At 64.3% G+C, this 21,694-nt stretch overlaps 6 protein-coding genes across 6 annotated transcripts; 3 read left to right on the forward strand and 3 right to left on the reverse strand.

The window, feature by feature from the left end:
• Positions 1-1,151: 1,151 nt before the first annotated feature.
• AMSG_09206 (uncharacterized protein) lies at positions 1,152-1,787 on the forward strand (the record flags this gene model as incomplete). The annotated part of the gene is made up of 2 exons (XM_013899152.1): positions 1,152-1,218; positions 1,338-1,787. The coding sequence occupies 2 exons, from the start codon at positions 1,152-1,154 to the stop codon at positions 1,736-1,738; spliced, it is 468 nt and encodes a 155-aa protein (XP_013754606.1). The 3' UTR covers positions 1,739-1,787.
• Positions 1,788-2,284: 497 nt separating this feature from the next.
• Positions 2,285-6,278, forward strand: AMSG_09207 (uncharacterized protein). Its single transcript, XM_013899153.1, has 3 exons — positions 2,285-3,109; positions 3,335-4,324; positions 4,390-6,278. The coding sequence occupies exons 1-3, from the start codon at positions 2,297-2,299 to the stop codon at positions 6,142-6,144; spliced, it is 3,558 nt and encodes a 1,185-aa protein (XP_013754607.1). The 5' UTR covers positions 2,285-2,296; the 3' UTR covers positions 6,145-6,278.
• AMSG_09208 (uncharacterized protein) lies at positions 6,207-7,400 on the reverse strand (the record flags this gene model as incomplete). Its single annotated transcript, XM_013899154.1, has 2 exons — positions 7,145-7,400; positions 6,207-6,973 (listed from the first exon to the last, which is right to left on the reverse strand). Exons 1-2 carry the CDS (start codon positions 7,326-7,328, stop codon positions 6,207-6,209), a joined length of 951 nt encoding a protein of 316 aa, XP_013754608.1. The 5' UTR covers positions 7,329-7,400.
• A 25-nt stretch (positions 7,401-7,425) lies between these two features.
• On the reverse strand, positions 7,426-8,806 carry AMSG_09209 (uncharacterized protein). The gene has a single exon (XM_013899155.1). The coding sequence runs from the start codon at positions 8,638-8,640 to the stop codon at positions 7,582-7,584; it is 1,059 nt and encodes a 352-aa protein (XP_013754609.1). The 5' UTR covers positions 8,641-8,806; the 3' UTR covers positions 7,426-7,581.
• Positions 8,807-9,270: 464 nt separating this feature from the next.
• On the forward strand, positions 9,271-12,401 carry AMSG_09210 (uncharacterized protein; the record flags this gene model as incomplete). The annotated part of the gene is made up of 2 exons (XM_013899156.1): positions 9,271-11,133; positions 11,224-12,401. Exons 1-2 carry the CDS (start codon positions 9,294-9,296, stop codon positions 12,399-12,401), a joined length of 3,018 nt encoding a protein of 1,005 aa, XP_013754610.1. The 5' UTR covers positions 9,271-9,293.
• On the reverse strand, positions 12,355-21,620 carry AMSG_12244 (uncharacterized protein; the record flags this gene model as incomplete). The annotated part of the gene is made up of 2 exons (XM_013899244.1): positions 12,355-20,011; positions 20,212-21,620. The coding sequence occupies 2 exons, from the start codon at positions 21,618-21,620 to the stop codon at positions 12,409-12,411; spliced, it is 9,012 nt and encodes a 3,003-aa protein (XP_013754698.1). The 3' UTR covers positions 12,355-12,408.
• Between the last annotated feature and the right edge of the window lie 74 nt (positions 21,621-21,694).

A 21,694-nucleotide genomic window follows, 5' to 3' on the forward strand; every position in this document is an offset into this window, starting at 1 on the left:
CGCCGTCTGCAACGAGATGAGCGAGAACGTGCTTCCGGAGTCGATGAGCGCGTCGGCGCTGTAGAAGCCGAGCGGGCCGGAGAGACTTGCCGTCACCCACTGGTTAGGTTCGTCATCGTCGCAGCCGTCCGACCCTTCTTCCCCCTCAAACCCCCCGGTATAGTCTTCGGCGGGTTCAATCTCAGAGCCGGCCAGCGCTGCGCGGCCGGCAGCCAGGATCGGGCACGCGGCTAGCACATGCCCGGCCCCTACCCCGCCCATGGCTTGCCTGCAGATCGCGAACAGCCGCTGGCCGCACTCTAGCCCCCTAACGAGGGCATGAAACACGCCACGCGCACCCTCTTGTCACGTCAATGACACAAGTGACACACACCAGGTGGTCCCCAAGACCCCTGCCTCCATGGCCAGCCCCTACCCCCTCCATGGCCAGCCCTCACCCCACCCTTGGCCGGCCTGCCGATCGATCGCGATCAGCCACCGCCCACGCTTCAACCCCGCACTACGGGCATGAAACACGCTACCACAGCAGCCACTGCCTGCACTCAAACATGCGGCTGGCTTCAGTTGCTGCTCCAACAGCACATGGCAAGGCTTGCCCATGGCCAGCCCCTACCCCCACCATGGCCAGCCCACCATCCATGGCCACTCCGCAACCCAGCCATGGCCGCTCTGCCGATCAATTCCCATCCTCCGCCCGACATGCCCTCAACCCCCCCTACCGCGCTCAATACACCAGCTGGTGACCTACCAACCGCACCAAAACAAAGCTACAACCACAAACCACAAGAAATATCCCAACCCCACCTCCTCAGGCAGCGGTAGCGCGTGCACGGCGGGGTCCTGGACTTGTTTTCCTCAACGGATTCCTGGTTGTCTCCACCAAAAAGTCATTTGTTGCCCTGCCCTGCCTCACTGATCGCTTCGCTGCCAGCGGCGCACAAGCAACCAACGCCATGCACCACCACTACACAAGGCATTGGCTCACCCTCGCTTGCGGTTCCCGCCCTCAGTTGCAAGTGCGACGATGTGTTGCGTAACGGTCGTGTCGCATCTGCTACTCGCGCTGGCAGCCGCTAAAACTCGGCCCACGTTGGTGTGCACGTGATTGACCACGACCCACACACCTCTCTCCCCTCTCACTACACACAAACATGGCTTCGTTTCTCAAGAAGGCTGCCAAGGGCATCAAGACCAAGATGATGGCCGGAGGCGATGGCGGTATGTGCTCCTGTCCCCCTCCCTACCCTGCCCGGAGGCCAGGCATGAGACCAAAGCCGCTTCACGGCACCCACTCACACACCCATCCTCCTCCACCCACCCTCGGCATTATATCACAGGTGCCGCCAGCTCGTCGTCTGCCCCGTCGGATGGCGTCGAGCGCGATGCCAACGGCCAGATCCCGAAGGAGCCGTTTGGACGCACCATGCAGCCGGATGCGTTTGTGGCTTTCAAGACCTCGGTCGATGAGCTCACTACCGATGAGGAGAAGGTAGAGAAGATCTACGTCTCGCATGGCAGCGGCAAGGCGCCGGGCACCGCCGGCAAGTCTCAGCGGCAGTACTGGTGCGACCAGGCCGCTCAGCTGATCCGTCTGCTCGCATTTGACAAGAACAAGGTCACCGTCGCCACCCGCATCTATCCGCACATCGCCGACCCCGGCAACTTTGAGGACGTTGTTCTCGATACCCTCGACTTTTCCTCGTCCAAGGACCAGGTCAAGGAGGAGCTTCGCCTCTGATCTAGTTTGCCGTCTTTTTCCGATGGTCAATGAACATACACAAGGCACAGTCGCGGCCGCATCGCCGCTATCCTTTGGGCAGTCGCTCGCTGCCTGGTGCCGAGGGCGGAACCAGCGGCCATGGCCGGCGGTAGGGAGGCGGCGGTGTGCGGCATCTTAGCAAGGGACTTCAATTTCGGCCATGGGGCGGGTGCGGGGGGCGGCCATGGACGGCGCGGTCGTGGAGCGGCCACGGGTGGGGTAGGGGCTGGCCATGGTGCATGCAGTGGTGTGGTAGAGTGCAGTGGTTGCCCCCTCTTCCAATCCCAAGCCATCGTCTCCATCGACGTCCATCTCAATCCAATCCCGTCCGCCCTCCTTTTTTTCGTCACCCAAGCCCCTCCACCCTCTTCATTCACACCCCACTCTCCTTTGCCAATATCCAGCAGTTCATTTCTTCCGCTTGAGCTGCACAACCTCGCTATCCCCCACGACACCCCTCCCCACCCCCCACCCCCTCCCGCCACACAGACCTTTGGCATCCCTTCCCACCTCCTCCCCTCCTTCTATTTGCCCTCCATGCTCTCAACAGGTCCGCTCTTGGCGGCTCTCAGTCTTGTCGTCGTCGTGTTGGCCAACGCCGGTTCTGGCGCGACACTCGAGAGCTCATTCGACATGGCTAATTCGGAGGATGTAGCCGCAATGGTGCTGGCGGACGGCTCGGTTGCCACCTCTGTCGGTGTGCTTCCGCTAGAGAGCAAGGTCGGCGCAGTCCGTTTCACCTTTGGTAGCGCCATCACTTCCTCGACCGGCTATATCTACGTCCACAACTCGTCGACGCTCGGGTTCCGCGAGGCTGCCATGGACCAACCCACCGATGTGCGGATTAGTCTGTACACCGTCTCGTCAACAGACATCGAGCAACGCCTTGACGAGAGCCCCTGGAGTGACGGATACGGTCTGGACCAGACCATTGCACCTACTACCCTTGACCTCATTGACGTCGCCGACTCCGGCGGCTCAATCTACACAATAACTGATGATCCCCTTCGTGACCTTCTGCAGGCCTGGGTCGATCATCCTCAATTCTGCGACGACCGCATGGCCCTGCGTATCGAGCAGCTTGGCACAAAATGCAACGGCGGCTCTGAGTGCTCGCTCATCATGAGCGTCAGACCCGCACTGACTTTCAACTACTACGAGGTCTGTCCGCCAGCCCCGGCCCCAACCAACGGAGCCATCGCCATCAATCCCATCACTCGCTCGCCCAATGCTCCTGTCGACGACGATATTCTCGTTGAGTGTAATCCCGGCTACATGGTCTCTGGCTCTGGGCTGCACACGTGCGAGTCCAATGGCAACTACAACCCTCCGCTGGCGTCAACATCGTGTGTCGCTATGCCCTCACCACCATCCCCACCGCCTCCTCCCCCATCACCTCCGCCACCTCCTCCTCCATCACCCCCTCCTCCGCCACGGCCACCTCCATCACCCCGTCCCCCGCCACCTCCTCCTCCCTCCCCCCCTCGCCCGCCACCGCCACCTCCTTCCCCACCTCCACCACCACCACCACCTCCCCCTCCTCCCCCAATGTCGTCCTACACCCCGATTCCGGAGACTTGGTTCCTCCGCCCCTCGGTCTCGGGCATGTTTGGTGACATCTCCATGTTCCTCACCAGGAACCCGGGCGCCGCTGCGTTTTTCAACGCCTCGGCCTTCTCCTTCACCGTTACGCTGGCATCGTTTCCGAGCCCCGACGCCACGCCCACCATCGTCGACGTTCCCGTCGTCGTTGATTCGCTCCGACACGGCCTCGTCTTCAACTCGACCTTCTCCAACAAGACCGGCTATCACCCGATCACAATCACCCGCTACGCACACGGATCGGCTGTGGTTTACTCGCGCGAGACCAAAGCGCGCCTCCTCACCTACGTCCATCACGATTGCATCCGTGAACACTTTGTTTTTTACGCTGGTAGTTGCCAGGCCTGTCCGCCAGGCGCGTACTGTCCCGGAGGCGAGCGCATGTGGCCACTTCCTGGCTGGTGGTCGCCCAACGAGCGCACCAAGCCCACGGCATGTCGTGTCCGCTCCGCTTGCCCTGGAGCTGTCGGCGGCGGCGGCCTTCCACCGCTCATCAATCCCGATGGCACCCGCCGAACCTCGGTCTGCTCACCCGAGTACGCCGGCGATTTTTGCGCCGACTGCGCTCAAAACTACTTTATGGACAACGGTGTGTGCCGGAGCTGCGGCTCGGACGCGTCTGCCAAGGCCGAGCTCACCATCGTCATCTTCTCGCTCGCCGCCTTTATCTGCACCATCGCCTGGGGCCTCGCCATGCTCTCAGCCAAGCGCGTCGTCCTCATCGTCTCCACCCTAGTTATCCTCCAGCAGATGGCCATGGTCTCGCGGGTCGGCCTGCAGGAGCTTTCAGACTCGGACACCTCGCCGGTGGTCGGTGCCATCGTCCGCTTTGCCGCCATCATCAACTTTGAGATCGAGACCGTCCGACCTGGTTGCGACATTCCTGCCATTTCCTTCCCGGGTCTCTACTACGGGACGCTCGTGCTCCTCGGCGGCTCGCTGCTTGTCTTTATCCTTTCGGCTGTCCTTTGGCGGGTTTTGGCCGCGCCGCAGCACGCGCCGCCGCCATCCGTTCCTCGCGCAGCGAGACCCACTGCGTCTCAACCTCGCTTGCCTCCTTACCCAAGTCAGACTCGGATGCTGGCTCTGCAGTCTCAGTCGACGAGCAGCACGAGGTAGCATTTGCCCCTGCTACCGACGTCAGCGGTCGCCACCTGTACCGCTCGCGCGTTTTTCATGCCGCTTTTATCCTTGGCTCGCTTGCCTACCTCCAGATCGCAGTCCGCACCCTTCAGGCCCTGCACTGTGTCGAGAGCGGGGACGGGACGCGCCGGCTGGTGGCCGACCTCACCATTGTCTGCTACCGTGGCGCCCACCTTCGGCTCGCCGCGCTCGCCTGGCCTGTCGCCATCCTCTTCTGCGGCGGCTTCCCGCTCGTCAGCTTTGTCATTGCTTTCCGGCTCACCCGCAGTGCTGATCTTCTCGATCGCGACCTTCTCGTCGAGCGGTTTGGCGTCATCATCCGTGGCCTCCGCACCGCACGCCTATGGTTCCGCACGCTCCAGTTCCTTGTCTCATTTGTCTTTGCCGCCGAGACCGTCCTTGTCCGCGATGCCGGCTCGCGCCTCTTTGCCGCCATCCTCAACTTTTGCCTCAACATCATCCTGGTTGCCGCCCTCGACCCGTTCCTCAACGCTTACCACACGGCACTCTCGTACATTGTTGGTCTTCTCTCGTGTGGTCAGATCCTGTACTTTGTCCACCGCGAGAACATGCAATACTTCTTCATCGGCCTCGGCGTCGTTCTGGCTGCCATCGCCATTGCCACTCTCCTCGCTGTTTATCGCTTCGGCTATCGCTCCACCCCAACCAGCACCGCCACAGTTGTGCCGGCAAGCAGCCTGCTCCACTCGAGCTCGTCAAGCGAGCTCGTCGCGCAATGCGTGGCAGACAAGTTCTCCTCGCCCACCCAATCCCTCTCCGACTCGCTCTCGTCCGCACCGCCAGCAGCAGCGCTACCCGCGCCGCATTCCGCCCGCCCGCGTGCGAGCTCAGAAGCGCTACCACCGTCGTCGCTCACTCTTTGCATCCACGACTCATTCGATGGTACCAACCGCGCCCGCCGCGAGTGCCCCGACCCAGTCGAACTCCCCAATGTTGATGCCGACCCGCTGTTTGCGTCCAACGAGACGCTGACCGCAGGTAGGACAGCCTCATCTCGCGGGAAGGACGTCACTGGCGCGGTCTCACCGCGCAACCTGTCACCGGTACAGCGCAAAGTTGTTGTTGCCAACAACGGCGCCATCCACGTCGTGCGCCGCAAAGACTCACGGTCGCGTCGCGCCTCCATCGCCGCTCGCTCGCCCACATCGTCCTCGCCGCGGCAAGCACGCCGCTGCTCGGACGCGCTGCGCTCGGTCGTCGGCAGCTCGCCGACGCGCGCCCTTGTCTCACCGAGATCATCATCACGAACACGTGGTGCTTCCGAGCTGCTCCAGCGAGCCACCATGCGCCGAACGTCGCAGAGCCCCGCCCGAATCGTTGCTCGCCGCTCCTCTGGCTCACGCTCGCCGCATCGCGCCGCGTTTGCCCGCCGTTCCTCAGTCGCCGACGTCGCTCCCTCTCTGCCGCCCGGCTCACTCGACGCCATTATCAATGCCGAAGCCAACACTGCCCGTAGCCGCTTCGGCATGGCGCCATCTGACACGCCAGTCTCTACCAGACTCAATCTCTCGACGTCTGTAGTCACCCTGGTCGGAGCCAGCCACAGCAGCACCAACGTGCGCGAGCCGGTCGTTCGGAGCAAGACCCAGGTCGACCTCGCTGTTCTGCGGAGCATGTGATGACATGTGATTTTTAATACTCAAAGATGAACTCGTCCTGTGAAGCGCGCACACGCGCCCAACTACTGCGGAACCTGTAGGCCGCGGTTGACGAGTTGCACCTGCAGCAGGTAGTCGTTGACCGCCATGCCCAGGGCTGAGACCGGCGGGTCCGAGGCAAGGCGCCGTCGGCGCTCGGCCTCCTCGGCTTGCTTGGTAAAGGCGAGCGAGGAGTTGGAGGCAGCCCGCTCGGCGGCGTCGGCGGCGGCGTCCTCAGCGATACGCTCGGCCCGTTCGGCCTCCTCGGCGGCGACAACCGCCGCCCGAATCGATGATCCGCCGTGCTCCTCCACGCCGCCCTCGGCCTTGATCCGCCGCGCCCGCTCAGACTCCTCGGCCATGGCTGTGATGTGCAGGTCAAGCGCCGACCGAAGGAACGACGACCGCTCGTCGAGCTTCTTCTGCTCCTCCTCGTCGTGGATCTTCTCGCTGCGCGCCTGCTCCTCGAGCGCCCGCACATCGTCGAGCGACATCTCAGACTCGATCGCTGGCGACGGCGTGCCCTTGATGAGAATGACGTGCGCGTGTGCGTGCTTGAGCACATAGTCCGAGACAGAGCCGAGGAAGAACCGCTTGACCTTGCCCATGCCTGACCGCCCGATGATGATAAACGCGCAGTCGCGCGACTCGGCCACGTCGCAGATGAGCTCGCCCACGTGGTCGCAGAGCCCGCAAAGCCCGCGCGCCTTGATCCCAGCCTCGTGTGCCCGCTTGAGGTAAGACGCCACAATGCCGCGTGCGAGTGCAAGGCTCCGCTCGTTCTCGGTCTCAATCAGCGCCTGCGTGTTGACTACGTCTCGCTCGAGATGTGGATGAGTGTGGGTCGCTTGCACCCCCCCCCCCCCAAAAAAAAAAAAAAAAAGTGACAAAAATTGGGCCCACTCCTATCCACTCCTTTCCCACCACCACCTCCGTGGCCCTCCCCATCACCCTGCATCCATCGCAGCCCTGTGCAACATACCTCCGGCAATGGCAGTGGCGCCGAGTCCCCAGGCGCCGTACGTCCCGAGTTGGCTCCGCTTGGCCGCAGAGAAAATGATGAGCTCGTTGTCCTGGGAGCCCGAGTCGATCATCATCGAGACGGCCGCGTAGAACGCGTTCTCGGCAAACGCTGACTGGTCCACAGCAAGGAGATACCGAACCATGGCGAGATATGTAGGTAGCTTGGTAAGTGGCAAGGGGTGGTTACTTGCTAAAGCTTGCGCGAGGCGTGTGCTACTCGCGTCATTCCTCCCGCCTTCCCCGATCCGTCCGAGTTTTGTATCCTCAGCGGCCGGGTCAGTCTGGGGCACCCGCTGGCCTGACGTGGATAGGTGCGGGTCAGGGCCGCCCACCAGCGTCTTCGTATCATCCACACACCCAACCCCACAACTGCGAGACGCTTTCTTTGCTGCCGGCTCACCACATCTCCGACCTGCGATCCACCACTGGCACGCGCCCGCGCCCGCCCCCGACGATCTCGCCATCGGCGCCACCGCTGGTCGACGACGACGAGGTGCCGCTCGAGCCCGAAGTCGAGCCGCCCGAGACATCAATGCATCCGTTCTCGTAGATGCCCATGTAGTGAAGATGGTCAAAGACCGAGGCGGGAAATGCAACAGAGTCGGAGCAGTACGGGTCCTCACCCGACCCGTCGCACACCGTATAGTTGACGTTGCGGCTGCCTTCCGGGACATGGCCCCACACCTCGGTGGGGACGTGGACAAATCCCAGCGCCTCGGGCGGGAGGTGTGGCACCAGATCGTGCTTCCACGTCACCCGGATTGTCGAGTCTGTGCCCAGCGTACGGACGTAGTGCTTGGCAAACGAGGCGTCACCGACGCGCGGATCGCCAAAGGTGATCACGTTGACCGGCACGTTGCCAACCGCTGCCTTGATATCGAGCACCGCGAGAGTCGCCAGCGCTGCGCCAAGCGAGTGGCCTGTGACCAAGATCCGCTGCGGCGAGTGTGTGTCCATCACGCTCCGCACCGCAATGTGCACCTGCGCCCTCACCGAGAGCCACGCATGGAGGAAGCCCTCGCCGACGTACACGCCCGTCCCGGGCAGCGGCACCATCTCGGCCGAGACCAAGTCTGAAATCCAGTTCTTGAGCGAGGTCATGACCGTACCGCGGAACGAGACAATGGCCGTGCCGGTCTCACGCTCGTAGCCGACAAAGCCAAACGAGTTGTGCGTAGCGTTAGCGATGATGTACATCGGGATGAAGCTCTCCGTCCCGTGATGGCCACAGTACCGACACGACCACGCCGTGACCTGCGCCTCGGTGCAATACGCCGTGTATGCATACATCAGCGCATGCAGGCCACTGGCCTTGCTCCACGTCAGCCGTGCCTCGTCTTGCCCACCAACGCCTGCGCCTTCCCCAGCACTTCCGCACACCGCCACCCACGCCACAGTCATCATCACGCAGCCCACGCCCAACCGTCGACTGCCCCTGTCTCTCCACGCCAACATGACCTCTGCGCAGAGTTGAGTAATGTACTCGTCCCTGTGCTTCCCTGCCTTGCTCTCTCTCGCGCCTTCGAGCAACTCGCCTGTGTGTCAACCTGCTTGTGTGGGTGCCGTCAACGGGCGCCACTCGAGCAAAGTCACGCACACGGTGTTCCTCGCTAAAATTTTGTCCAGTTGTTGACTCTAGAGTCCTGCCACCTCCACCAGCCTACTCTCCGCCGAGATCATACTACCACCCCGCCTCCGTCAAGCGCAACACATCGAACTTTGCAGGAGATGTAGTCTGGGGTGAGTGCAGTCTCTACTGCGGGTAGCGTGCTTGGACATGCGAGTCACACATGCCAATGCCTATCGAAGCACATAGGCAACATGACTAGCTCTGATCACTGATCGCCAGCGCCAAACCCAACCAAACCCAACCAACCCATCCATCCACCCCCTCATCCACCCCCTCATCCACCCCTTCATCCACCCCTTCATCCACTCACACACACTCACACACAGAACACATCCCCCCCTCCTCCCTCCTCCCCCCCCATCCCCATCAGATGTCCACAACCGGAACCGCACCTGTCACCCATTTCACTAATTCTGGCGAACAGCCTCCGTCGCACAGCGCACGCGCCTGCACCTCTCTCACTTTCGCCACCGCAGCCATGCCCAAGCTGCACGTGACTGTAGTGGGCGAAAACGGGGAGAGCACTGAGTACCATGACGTGCAGCAGACAAACAAGAAGGTCATGGGCGAGGGGCTACACAGACTCGGCTCCAAGATCGGCATTGCCCGCTCCGAGTGGGAGAGCTACCTCGTCCACATTGGCTCGTCGTCAGGCTCACTCGTCGACTGGTCACAGACCACAAAGGCCCAAGGCATCGTCAACGGATCGTCTCTCGTCTGCACCTGGGTTGGCTACGGTGCTGGCCTCTCTTCTGATGTCGTAGCCGGCACTGCCCCGGCAGCCACCGATGCGGCCACCGCCAAGTCCAAGTCCAAGACCAAGGCCAAAGCCGACGCCAAGGCCTGTAACGGCAACGGCAAGGGCAAGGGCAAGAAAAAGGTGTGCACCGTCTGCGATGCCAAGCTGGGCAAGGATGATGTCAAGCGCAAGTACAACCAAGTCTGGTTCCACAAATCGTGCTTTGTCTGCTCCACCTGCTCAAAGGCTCTGACAAAGGCCCGTGCCCGCCTCTCCTCCAACTCGCTCTTCTGCAAGAAGCACCTCCGCGCCCACCTCCGCACCCATCCATCTGCTACAGACGACACCCCAGGCCTCGACGACGCCGATCGCTTGCCGAACCCTGCCTCCAACACGGCCCTGACCCCGGCCCCGACCCCGGCCCCATCGCCGCCCTGCACCGCCTGCAAGCAGCCGGCTCCTGCCGCCGCGGCAACCGTCCTTGACTCGGGTGCCGTCTACCACTCGACCTGCCTCATCTGCTCGGTCTGCTCCCGCTCGCTCGGCCCGGTCACCTCGCACATACGCGATGGCACCATCTTCTGCCGCCGCCACGCTCGCGAGGCCGATACCCTACCTACTTCCTCCTCTGTACCGGCACCTGCTGCCGACCCAACATCAATTTGTCCGGCTTGCAGCCGCCGCGTCTACTCGCTCGACGACTCGGCCCATCTTGGCGGCGTCAACTACCACGCCAAATGCCTCGCCTGCTCCCAGCCACACTGCACCCTCCCGCTCACCTCGATCTCCGCCCGGATCCTCGATGGTGCCGTCCTCTGCCGCGACCACTTTAAGGCTGCGCGCGCCGCTGCTCCACCCCCTACTCCGGGCCCCGCTCCTACCGCCGAGCCCGAGCTTCAACCAGATTCAGCTCCAACCGCCGCCACCGCCGCCGATGCTCCGGCAACGTGTCCGGCCTGCCGCCGCCGCATTTACTCGCTTGACGTGCCCGAGGTCATCGACGGCGTTGCCTTTCACAAGAACTGCCTCGAGTGCTCCAACTGTCTCCGCAAGCTCTCCCGCTCTGACGTCCGCTGCCACAAGGGCGCGCTCTACTGCGCCCGTCACCACCGCGCCGCTCTCCGCAACGATCCCGATCCCAATCCCGAGCCCGCCACCCGGATCACAACCCCAGACCCGACCCCTACCTCGGACCCGACGCCCACTCTTCCCGAGGACTCGGTCTGCCCCGCATGCTCCCGCAGCATGTCCGCTCGCGACGCGCTCCTCCGCGTTTCCGGCACCGAGTACCATCGCGACTGCGCAAAGTGTGCCGACTGCGACCAAAGCCTCTCTGAGATTTCGGCCCGCTCCCTCGACGGCATCCTTCTCTGCTCCCGTCACCTCCGCGCTCGTCAGGAGCCGACTCCCTCCGCCAACTCGTCGTCCTGCCCGACATGTTCCCGCAAGATCTACAAGCTCGACCCCAAACACACTGTCGAGTCGGTCACCTTCCACTCGGCATGCCTCCGCTGCGCCAAGTGCGACCGCACGCTCTCCAAGATCTCCGCCCGGCTTGGCCCCAACGCCACCCTGCTCTGTGCCCGCCACTTGCGCGAGCTCGAGAGCCCCCAGACTGCTCCCGCCCCTGCATCTCGGCCTGCTGCTACCACGTCTGCAACATGCCCAGGTTGCTCGCGCAAGCTCTACACCATGGACAGAAAGACCTCCATCGACGGCACCAACTACCACGCCGACTGCGCCAAGTGTTCCCGCTGTGCTAAATCGCTCTCGGCCATCACCGCCCGGCGCCACAACTCGGCGCTCTACTGCGGCCGCCACTACCGCGACGAGCTCAAGGGCATAGAGCAGCCACCGTCATCGTCTCCTCTCGTTCCCGCCCACGCGCCGTCTCGCCCACCTCCCAACTCGTGCCCGTCATGCGCCAAATCCATCTTTGCCCGCGACCGCACCCTCTCCCTCGCCGGCACCACCTACCACGCTGGCTGTGTCAAATGTGCCCAGTGTTCGACCGTCCTCAACGCAATTTCCGCCCGCGACCACAATGGTACCGTCCTCTGCGGCCGCCACTACCGCGCCATGCTCAAGTCCGACGACTCACCAACGCCCACGCCTGCAGCCAAGCGCAAGCTCCCGCCCGGCGTTATGGAGATGTTCGGCGACGACATCGCCGCAGAGCGTGAAGCTCGCAAGACCAAAGCTGAACGCGCCGCAGAAGTTGTCGGCGCCAAAGCGTACTCCTCCGGCACTGTCCGCCCCTCCGATCGCAAGCGCGCTGAACGCGCCGCCGCCCGCAAGCCGCCCGCCAAGACAAAGGCCTCGCCAGCGGCCGCCAACCCATTTGCCGGCATGAAGATGGACCTCGCCGCACTCATGGCCGCCGCAGACGCGCCGGCACGCGACACCTGCCGCGGCTGCTCGGGCGAGCTCATTGGAAAGTTTGTCAAGACCTCCATCGGCAAGTATCACAAAAACTGTGTCAAGTGCTCAAGCTGCGCCGCAGCCCTCACTGCCAAGTACATCGCTAAGGACGGCGCACTCTTTTGCATGCCATGCAACCCGGATGCCCGCGCAACGCCCACCCTCTCGTCATCCAGCCTCTCCTCGTCGGGCACTGCCGCCGCCAAGTGTTGCCAATGCTGGATGGCCATCGCTGCCGGGGCTCCGCGGCGCGACACTTCGGCCGGCCCCTGCCACCCCGAGTGCTACCTCTGCGCAGAGTGTGGCGCCGGCCTCTCCGGCGACATCGCCGTCCACGAGGGCTACTACTACTGCCAAAAGTGCCTCAACACGCCCAAGGTCCTCCTCAGCATGTTTATGAAGGACGGCAAGCTCATCAAGCCGTAAACTACTGCTACGGCAACTGCCCGCTCCGGCTCCTCCGCCGAGCCTCGGCCGCCGCAATCCGCGCCGCTGCCTTTTCGCGCGCCTTTTCACGCGCCCGCTCCCGCGCGTCAACCTGGTCCGGCACCACCGGACTTTGCGGTGAGCTCGTGCCTGCCGAACCAGCGTCGTCTTCGCCAGACTCGGCTGCCCTGCTCTGCTGCCGCTTGAGCATGACTCGCTCCGCCACGTCGAGTCCCGACGATCGCGTCCCCAGCAGGAGTTGGGCGTGCTGGTGGTCCGAATCACCGCGCGAGCCAAAGAGCTTGCGCACCTTGGCCACCTCGAGCTGCCGCTCTGCCTGTTTCGAGACTACAACCTCATCAGCCGACATCTCGTTGTCGTCGTCGCCGTCGCGTCCGCGTGAGCCGCGCCGGAACGACAGCACCTTGGGCAGCCAAGAACGCCGCGACTTGGACGCGCCCATTGCCTTGGCAGACTCGGCAAGCAATGCCTCGTCCTTGGAGAACATGCTCGTCGACGCCTTTTTCTTCTTCAGCAAAATCTTGAAGATCTGCGACCGGATAAAGCCGAGGATCTGCTTCTCCACCTCTTGGTACAGCTCGTCCCAAGAGTACGTCACGCCCTGGACCGTAATCTCGCCCAGCTTCACGTGCACATCGTTGAGATCCTTGACAGACGATGAGCCCTCTTCAACCTTGTACGTCACGTCGAGGCTTGTCGGCGAGATCTTGACATAGTTGAATGTCTGAAACAGCTTGGCCCGCTGTAGCATCGCAGAGCCCGACGATCCGTGCCCAAGCACTGCAAGCTTGACCCTGTCCTTGTCGTCGAGCGCCTCGCTTGCCGCGGCCTCGCCATCGTCGCTTCCGCCACCGCCACCGCCGCCGCCCGCCCCGGCCCCGCTGGCCTCGCCCTCGCCCTCACCGCCTCCGGCCCGCGGCGAGAGCACCGTCACCTGCTTCGAAATCGACGCCGCAGCGTACCGCGAACCGCCAAACGACCTGCCGCGCGCATGCTCCGGCGCCCAATCGCGCTCGGCACCTCGCTCGCCGCTTCTGTTCTCGGGCCCCTCGCTGCTGCTGCCTTCGCTGCCGCTCCCATCTTTGGCCACGCTCTCGGCCGTTGGCGCCGGACCCGACGCTGCCTCGGGCCAAAAGTACGCCACCAGCGCATTGTACATCGCCGATGTGAGCGCAATCGAGAGCGGCGCCACGTTGATTTCGTAGTGCTCATACACGTCGATGCCGCCCACAGGCTTGCCGTACCGCGAGTACACACGCAGCATGTTGCCCGAAAGCGAGTCGGCCCCAGCCTGCCGCTGCAGCACCACCGGGAGCGCCGTTGCCTCGTCCTCGTTCGAAATCGAAATGTCCACAGTGTGCATGGTGTGGAGGCCAGACCGGTCGTCGTTGGTGAGAATCGAACCCGTGATGCCCTCGAGCACAATCCGCGACACTGTCCGCCCCTCGAGCACAAGCTCCCACGAGAGCTCGCGCGCCCGGTAGTCGACCTTGAGCAGCGGCACGCCCTGCGTCGCAAGCACACGCGCAGACTTGGTCGAGAGCGCAAGCTCCCGCTTCGCCGCCACAAGCTTGGCCTTTTTCGCCTCTAGCGCGCTTCGCCACAGCGCAAGCTCTTGCTCGTCGTACAGCTCGGACGCTGTGTTTGCTCGCAGCAAGTCTGAGATGTTGCGCACTTCGGTTGCAAGCTTTGCCTTGCGCGCCCGCAGCGAGTCAAGCGACGCCAAATCGTCCGCCTGCAGCCGCGACCGCAGCACCATCGCCGTCACTTCGTCGCGCTCTTCTAGCTCTTGCGGCGTATAGCCCAGCAAGAGCTGGACAATGACGTCAGAGACAACCGCGTACTGCTGCGGATCGAGAACAAGCGGGAGCTCGTCAAAGATAACGTCGTACGCCGTCACGTCGCCGACCTTGCTCGCCAACGCAGGCTGCTCGTACCACCGGTACGCCAGCGTCATTGGCGCAGGGCCCATCACCGCCACTGGCGCACGCCGCGTGCCCTCGCCCTCACCCACCCACGCCGCCTCAAGTGTCAGCGACTCGCCGTCCAGCAAATCCACATGCCACTCCATGTGCTCGAACTCGGTCGTCAGGCACGTCATGTTCTGCTTCACATGCGCCCCGACCTCCACCACCGCAGACCGGTGGAACGTCTCGCACGTAGACACAATCGTCGACGCCGTCAGCACCATCGAACCGCGCACGCCCTCGGACATCGCCACAAAGTTGATCTGCGGCTCCACGCACGTCACAGAGTACTCGACAACCACCGGGATGTCGCCGAACAGTCGCACTCGCCCGTCGCCCGACGGCGATGCCCCGGTCCCAGCCGGTCCGCCCTCACTACCCGGCGCGCCCTCAGACACTGCCGCCACCCGCGCCTCACCGGCTGCGTCAAAGAGCGAGAGCAGCGGCGACGCTGCCGCACCGGCGGCCGCGGCAGCCTCCCGCGCCGCATGGACGTTCCGCTGCGACACTGGCGGTGGCGCTGGCGTGCAAGCTCTTCCGCCTGAAGACGGGGCGCTCCCCACCAACACGTTGCCAGAGCCTGCGCTCGCGTTTGTCTCGCGGAGATTGCGGTACTGCGCCGCCCACAGGTACACGCAGTTGCGCGCTTCCTCCGTCCACAGCAGCTTGGGCTGGTGCAGCACATAGTTGTGAACCTCGCGATCCTCGTCGTCGAGCTCCAGCACCGGCTCTTCACTTCCGTCGCCACACACCACCACTTTGTCGCCAAACCTCACCGCGCCGTTGCCTACATGTCGCGTCATCACCGCCGCTGCCGCAGTAAACGTTCGCCCGTGCACGTAGTGCACGCTCGGCGCCGAGAGAAGAAAGTCGCCCTTGTACGAGTCGCCCGAGCTTGCCAGCAGCGCCGGCGAGCTCGCGCCCAACGCGTACAGCGAGAGGAACGTCTCCAGGCCGGCCAGCGTGAAGATGTGCACCGTGAGCTCCTCCAGCCGCGCGAGCGCCCCATGCGCCAAGTACGCTAGCACCGACGTTGCACCAAGCGAGTTGCTAGCTCCACTCGAGACAAGCTCCAGGTGCGCGCCGGCCATCACTCGTGACGCACGCACGATGAGCCCGCGCTGCCGCGTATCGTCGTCCCACACCTGGAGCAAGACCTGCACAACATCCACAGAGAGCACAAGGACCCGCACGTGCTCCGAGAGCCGCGCTCGCTTGCCCCGTGCCCGACCAAACACCGCACCCTCGCCAATCGGCACCGAGAGCCCACTCGTTGTCGCTGTCGTGTACCAGTCGAGAAGAAACTGAACCTTGGACAGGTCGACCACCATCCACCACTGCGCATCGCTTCCGGCTTCTGCGGTAAACGACAGCGTGAGCTCGATGTCCACCCCACTCGATGTGACACTCGCCAGCGGGTCAGTCTGCGACAGCGGCAGCGGCGCTGCCCGCGCCTCGCCCACCGCCAGCGGTGCTGTCAGCAGCGAGAGCGCCTCACTGCTGCCGGCCGGGACTACCCAGGCCAGCTGCGCACACAGCTTGAGCTGCGGCGCCGAGAGAATCTCCACCGGCTTGGCCTTACCCGCCGCCCTGTCGTCCCATCGCTTATCCGAGTGCATTGTCACGTGCGCACGCATGAGACAAACCTCGATTTCCCCGCCACTCACGCTTACTTGCGCGCCCTCGGCCCGCAGCTGGAGGTACTCGGATGCAACACTAAGCTCCGGCGATGCCGAAAGCTTGACGACAAACGCTTCGTCGACGCCAATACTCAGCTTGCCGTGCATCATCAATCGCAGCTTGTCGTACCATACCAGCGGGCGCGAGGCCGTGTGCGGAAGCGAGAGCTCCGAGCTCACCCGCCCCGCCGCTACCGAGATTGCAGCAAGCAACGGATCAAATGCCGGGCCGTGGCTCACTTCCAGCCCACGCGCCGAGATCGAGAGTGCATGGAAGATGTGCAGTGGCATGAGCGAACGCTGGACAGACGCCAGCACCTCGCGCCCGCCGTTTGCATCGTCCCACACCGGTGCGCTCACTGTGTACACCGCCGACGCCACCGGCTCGTGCTGCGCCAGCATCCAAGGACCCCACACCTTGAACATTCGCGACGCCGCCAGCGGCAGCGCACCACCACGCACCGTCGCCTCGACACTGTCGGCTGCCAAAAACACCTCACCTCCGACCGTCAGCGCCAGCGCCGCTGACGTATTGATCACCTTGCGCCGCGCCAGCTCGGCCGCTGTCTTCCACACCGCCGCAGGCTCAAACGCCGCTGGCAGCTCCGCGCCACCAGTCGAGAACAGTGCAATCTCGGTGAGGACCGACGCCTGGACACTGCCGAGCTGAACATCCAGAAGCGGTGCGGCATAGCCCGGCTGATGCACCGGCTCGTATCGCGAGATGTAAAGCTCCGAGTCCTTGGCTGCTGCCCGCGCCCACAGCTCGTCGATGACTTCCGGTGGCGGCGCTACTCCTGCAGCTGCCAGCTGGTCCAACCGGTCGAGAATCATCCGCTCCCGGAGGATCCGCTGCTCGTTCTCCGACTGGCCATGGCGGGCATTGTGTGCCAGCCGCGCTTCAAACTCCGAGTCGGCCACTCGGAGTCGGACCTCGTCGGCGACGAGCGAGAAAATAGCCACCTGCGCTGCACTCGCCACGCCTCGGATTGGCGAGACATCCGGCGATGGGAGCAGTGTAGGCTCCGACTCACCCGAAACAATGCTTGTTGGCGAGAGCGACGGGCTCGTTTCCACTGACGGGCTCGGGAGCTTCAGCGTCGGTGCCGATTGTGCACGCACCGTCAGCGCCGGAAGCTTTGATGGTCGTCCACCGGACTGCGCGAGCAGTGCCGGCGGGACAAGCGGCTCGAGCCGCTCGTCGGCATCGGTGTCAACCTTGCCGTCACCAGCAGTGCCAGTCTCGGGCTCGGGCGTGCAGATTGGAAGCTCATGGGTGAGGTACTGCTGCAAATCGAGGTGGAACGGCTCGCCGGAAGTGATGGCGCCCATCACATCAAACACCATCGGGCGGATCCAGCGGTAAGCGCGCGAAAAGTGCTCAATCGCATTGCCGAGATGCGCCTCGGCCGGCACGGTCACCGAAGCCGAACCGAGTGCCACCGAGAGACCAAAGCGGACGTCGAGCGCAGCGTCGGCAAGGAGCGACGTCGACCGCGCCACAGGCGGAAACGCATACAGCGACGACGGAATGTCGGTCGAGAACGAGACTACGCCGGTGTCGAGCGTCGCCACCTCACACCCATCAAGCTCGAGCTGCATGCCGCCTACCTGCACCGCACTACTGCCGGCTGTGTCGATGTCGAGTGCTGCCACGCAGAGCGTGACGACCGGGCTTGGACTGGTAATCTCGAATGCCAGTGCCGTGTCGGCGACATGTAGCCCAAGCGTCAGCGGCGAGTGGGTTGGCGACGTGCGCCTGTGCGTGCTCGGCGCCGCCACCGCGTTGATCCACGGCGCGACGCAGTCGCGTAGCTCGACCACAGTTCGCGCTACTGGAACAACATCGGCGACGCGCAGCGTGCCGCCGACCCCGTCAAGCGTGGCTTCGACCCGGAGCGCACCAGCGACAAGCGCTGTGACTGAGCGCGCACGCCGCAGCTCGAGCCTCAGCGACGCGAGCTCGACCATCGGAAGATCAACAGCGCTCGTTGCCCGCTTGACGAGAATGCCACCGGCAGTGACAGCCAGAGTCTCCCATGACGTCGATGAGAGCCCACACGCCACAATCGCCAGCGTGTACCGCGGGCCGAGCGCCAGCTCAACGGCTTCGAGGTCAAGCGCGAGCTCAAGCTGCGGCGCAGGCGACCGCGGCGACGGCGGGACCGCGCCCGCCGGAGCAACGCGCCGCGGAATCGCGGCCGCCAGCCGCGCAAGCTCGGGCCCATGCTCGTTGAGGACAGCCAGCAGCGCAGCGGAGGCCGGTGCATGGAGTGAGGCAGACACCTCGGCAATTTTGAGGCCGACAACAGGCACAGCGTCCGGAGTCCGGTGCGAGACTACACACGTGGCGGAAGCAAGTGTGAGCCACGGGCGGGCCTTGAACAACTGCGGCGCGTCGGGTGGCGCCTCAAACCGCTCACCGACCAAACCGTTGATCGACGCTGTGGTTCGGGTCCTCGTCTGCGGCGCAAGGGATATGTTGCAGCCGACCGCACTGGCGCGGACCAGTACAAGCGGAATGCCGAGCGGGAAGCCTGGCTGTGCATCGGCAGCAAGGAGCAGCACCGAGGCATCAGTGAGCCTGGCCTTGGCCGAGAGCTTGAACGGTAGGCCTAGGCTCACGGGCTCGCCGGCGGCTGGCGGCGGCGGAGGCGTGGGGAGGAGGCCGAGGAGCGGCACGATCCACGCGAGTGCTGTGGGCCAGAGGGTGGCGTGGACACGGCGGGCCTCCATCTCGGCATGGACCGAGGCCAGACGCAGCAACGCGTCCGAGCGGCTCCACCGGGTGGTAACGTTGAGCGAGAGCGCGTGGACGTCGAGCGGCGCGAGCGCATCCGGGTGGCTTACCAGCGGGCCGGTGCAGGTGAGCGCGAGCGAGGCCTGTGGCAGCGCGCCTAGCTCAGCCCCAGGCCATAGGCTGGCTTCGCCGGTGATTTGAGAAAAGGTGCAGGCAAAGGCGGCGCGGCGGGGCGTAAAGAGCGTGGCGGTAAACTCGTCGATCCGGACAGCGACGTGTACAGGCAGCGAGAGCTGGCGGACCACCACACCACGGGCGTGCTCGACGCGTGCCAGCGACTGCGAGGACGGGCCCGCAGAGCGAGACGGCAAGAGCGCTCCCACAAGCGCGGCCTGCAGCTGCAGCGCCGCCGGGCAGCTGGCGACGCCGAGCGCACCGCAAGACACGTCGCAGGCCTCGATTGACGGAAGAATGTCTGTGAGCGGGACCGGTCCGGCATGGAGTGGCGGCGAGCTCCACGAAAACAGTAGCGAAGCCGTCAGCGACTCGCCCTGGACCATGGGGCGGTCCATGGTGTCGCGGAAGAGTGAGCCGGCAGGCGACTCGAGATCCATGTCGAGGCCACGAGCCGAGAGCCGAAAGGCAAAGTCGCCATCCTTCTCCCCACGGGCCAGGCTCAGCTGCAGGCTGTCAAGCGAGACCAGGGCCCGCGCAGAGAGCGGGAGGCTGACCACCGCTGTGGCCTCCACCAGCTCCACAACGGTGTGCGGGAAGAGCGGGAGGAGCATCCGCAGCGCAAGCCGCTCATATCGGCCTAACGCATACGGCGGAGCGGCACGGCCGTCATCTACAGCGAGATGCACCTCACCTTTGCGTGCAACATGCTGCGCCAGCCTCGTGGCCAGATCAAGGTCGACGTGGATGCCGGCGATGGAGACGACGAGGGCATGGGCATGACCCCAAGATGAGAGGTAGTTGACAAAGTTGGTGGAGATGGAGCACGATGCAAGTGTCATGGCAATGCCCGAGGCCGGCCGAGCCAACGCAAGGTCATGTGCATACGCCAGACCGAGCGAGCGGACAGAGAACGTTCCCGATGCCCCCAAGGATCGCGAGATAGCCGAGGTGGCGAGCATGGCCAGGCCGCGGGTCACCGCCAGGTACCCAGCCAGCCCTACTACGCCTAGCGCTGCCGCTACTTTGCTCCACCACCATACCCATGCCATCCACGCAAGCATTGACTGCAGGTGCCCGGGAAAAGGTAGAGGAGTGTTGTCTTCCGGTCCTCGCCCTCGCCCTCGAGCGGGCTGTGTGTGCGACCAGGCCGCCCGAGTCGTCGCCCGTCCCGGTGTCCGGTGTTCGGCGCCCGCAGCAGGCGACGGCTTTACATGGTCTACGGCTACAATTGCTGCTGCTCGAGCTCGAGGAGGCGAGCCGAGGTAGTGGCGAGCTCAAGCTGCTGTGAGAGTTTCGCGGCAATGGCGTCGGCGTAGGCGGCCTTGGTCGACTCGAGCTCGGCAGTGAGCGCGGCGATGGTGGCGGACTGCTGAGAAGAGGTGAGGACGGCGTTGTGGCGGGCAACAAGTTCGCCGTGGGCGGCAACGAGGCGGGCGTGATGGCGGGCAGCCTCGCGGAGGACAGTGATTTCCGACCGCGATGACTCAAGCTCCAGGAGCATGTTCTCGTTTTCGAGGCGGAGGGCAGCGACTTCGGCGACGAGGCCGGAGAGGAGCTGTGACGAGTCAGGCTCGATCTCGGGCACAGAGTTGGGCGAGTACGAGAGCTGCGCTAGTGCATGGTACGACGGAAGCGGCTCGTCGGACTCATTCTCCAGAGGCTGCAGTGGTGACGGCAGCGCCGGCGGCGACGGCGAGCGGAGCTCGAACGACGACTCGGACGCGAGCCGCTCGGCGCGGCCGCGGACAACCGCGAGCTCAGCGCGGGTCGCCTCGAGCTCAAACTCGAGGTCAGAGAGTGCGTGCGGCTCGGCCGGTTCCGCAGCCTCGAGCTGAGCGATGGTGGCGCGGGCGTCGACGAGCTCGTTGCCGAGCTCGTCGATGCGGAGCCGGGCGTCGGCAAGCTGCGCCTGCGCAATCATGGCCGCCCGCGCCGGCGAGCCTCCCACGCTTGCGTCCGACACGGTAGAGGTAAGTGAGATCTGCTCACGGAGCGCAAGCATGGCGTGCTGCGTCGCTGACCACTTGAACTCGGACTCGGCTAGCGAGTGCTTCAGCGCATCCCGCTCGGCCTCGACCTCGTCAACGTGCGTACGGAGCACATCGCACTCGCTGGAAAGCCTGCTCACTTGGCCCAGCAAGTTCTCTGCCGTCGAGACCATAGACGACTGCGCTGCAGAGAGCGAGTCGCGGAGAGAGGCGGCAGCCTCTTCGGCGCGGGTCGCGCGATCCGCAGGCTCCTCGGCATGGCTGACCTTGCGGTTGCTGACCAGAGAGAGGTTTGCTTCCCGCAGCCTGGTAACTACCTCTTGGAGCTGATCGCGCTCGGCAGCAGCGCCTACAGCATCGCTCGCGCGGGCGACAGCAGCGTCGCGCTCTACACGGAGCCTGGCCATCTCCTCGTCCATGGCCAGCTGTGTCTGCTCGTAGCCAACCAGTCTCGCCTCGGCATCCATCAGCGCATTTGCCAACGCTGCCGACTCTTCCGCAGCTTGCTCTGCTGCCTCTGCTGCTGCCGCACGGACCTCTTCCACCTCGCGGCCGTACTTGACCTGCGCCTTGCGGAGTTCGATCTGTGTGGCGTGCAGCAGTCGCTGCGTCTCGCCGAGTTGTTCGCCTGCCCCACGTCCAGTCATGTCAAGGCAGAGGGTAAAGACAGGTGCGTCTACTGAGGAAGGAAGGAAGGGGGGGATGGGGATGAGGGGCGGGG

This window comes from Thecamonas trahens (assembly GCF_000142905.1).
Source record: "Thecamonas trahens ATCC 50062 unplaced genomic scaffold supercont1.47, whole genome shotgun sequence".
Classification (NCBI taxonomy): domain Eukaryota; order Apusomonadida; family Apusomonadidae; genus Thecamonas; species Thecamonas trahens.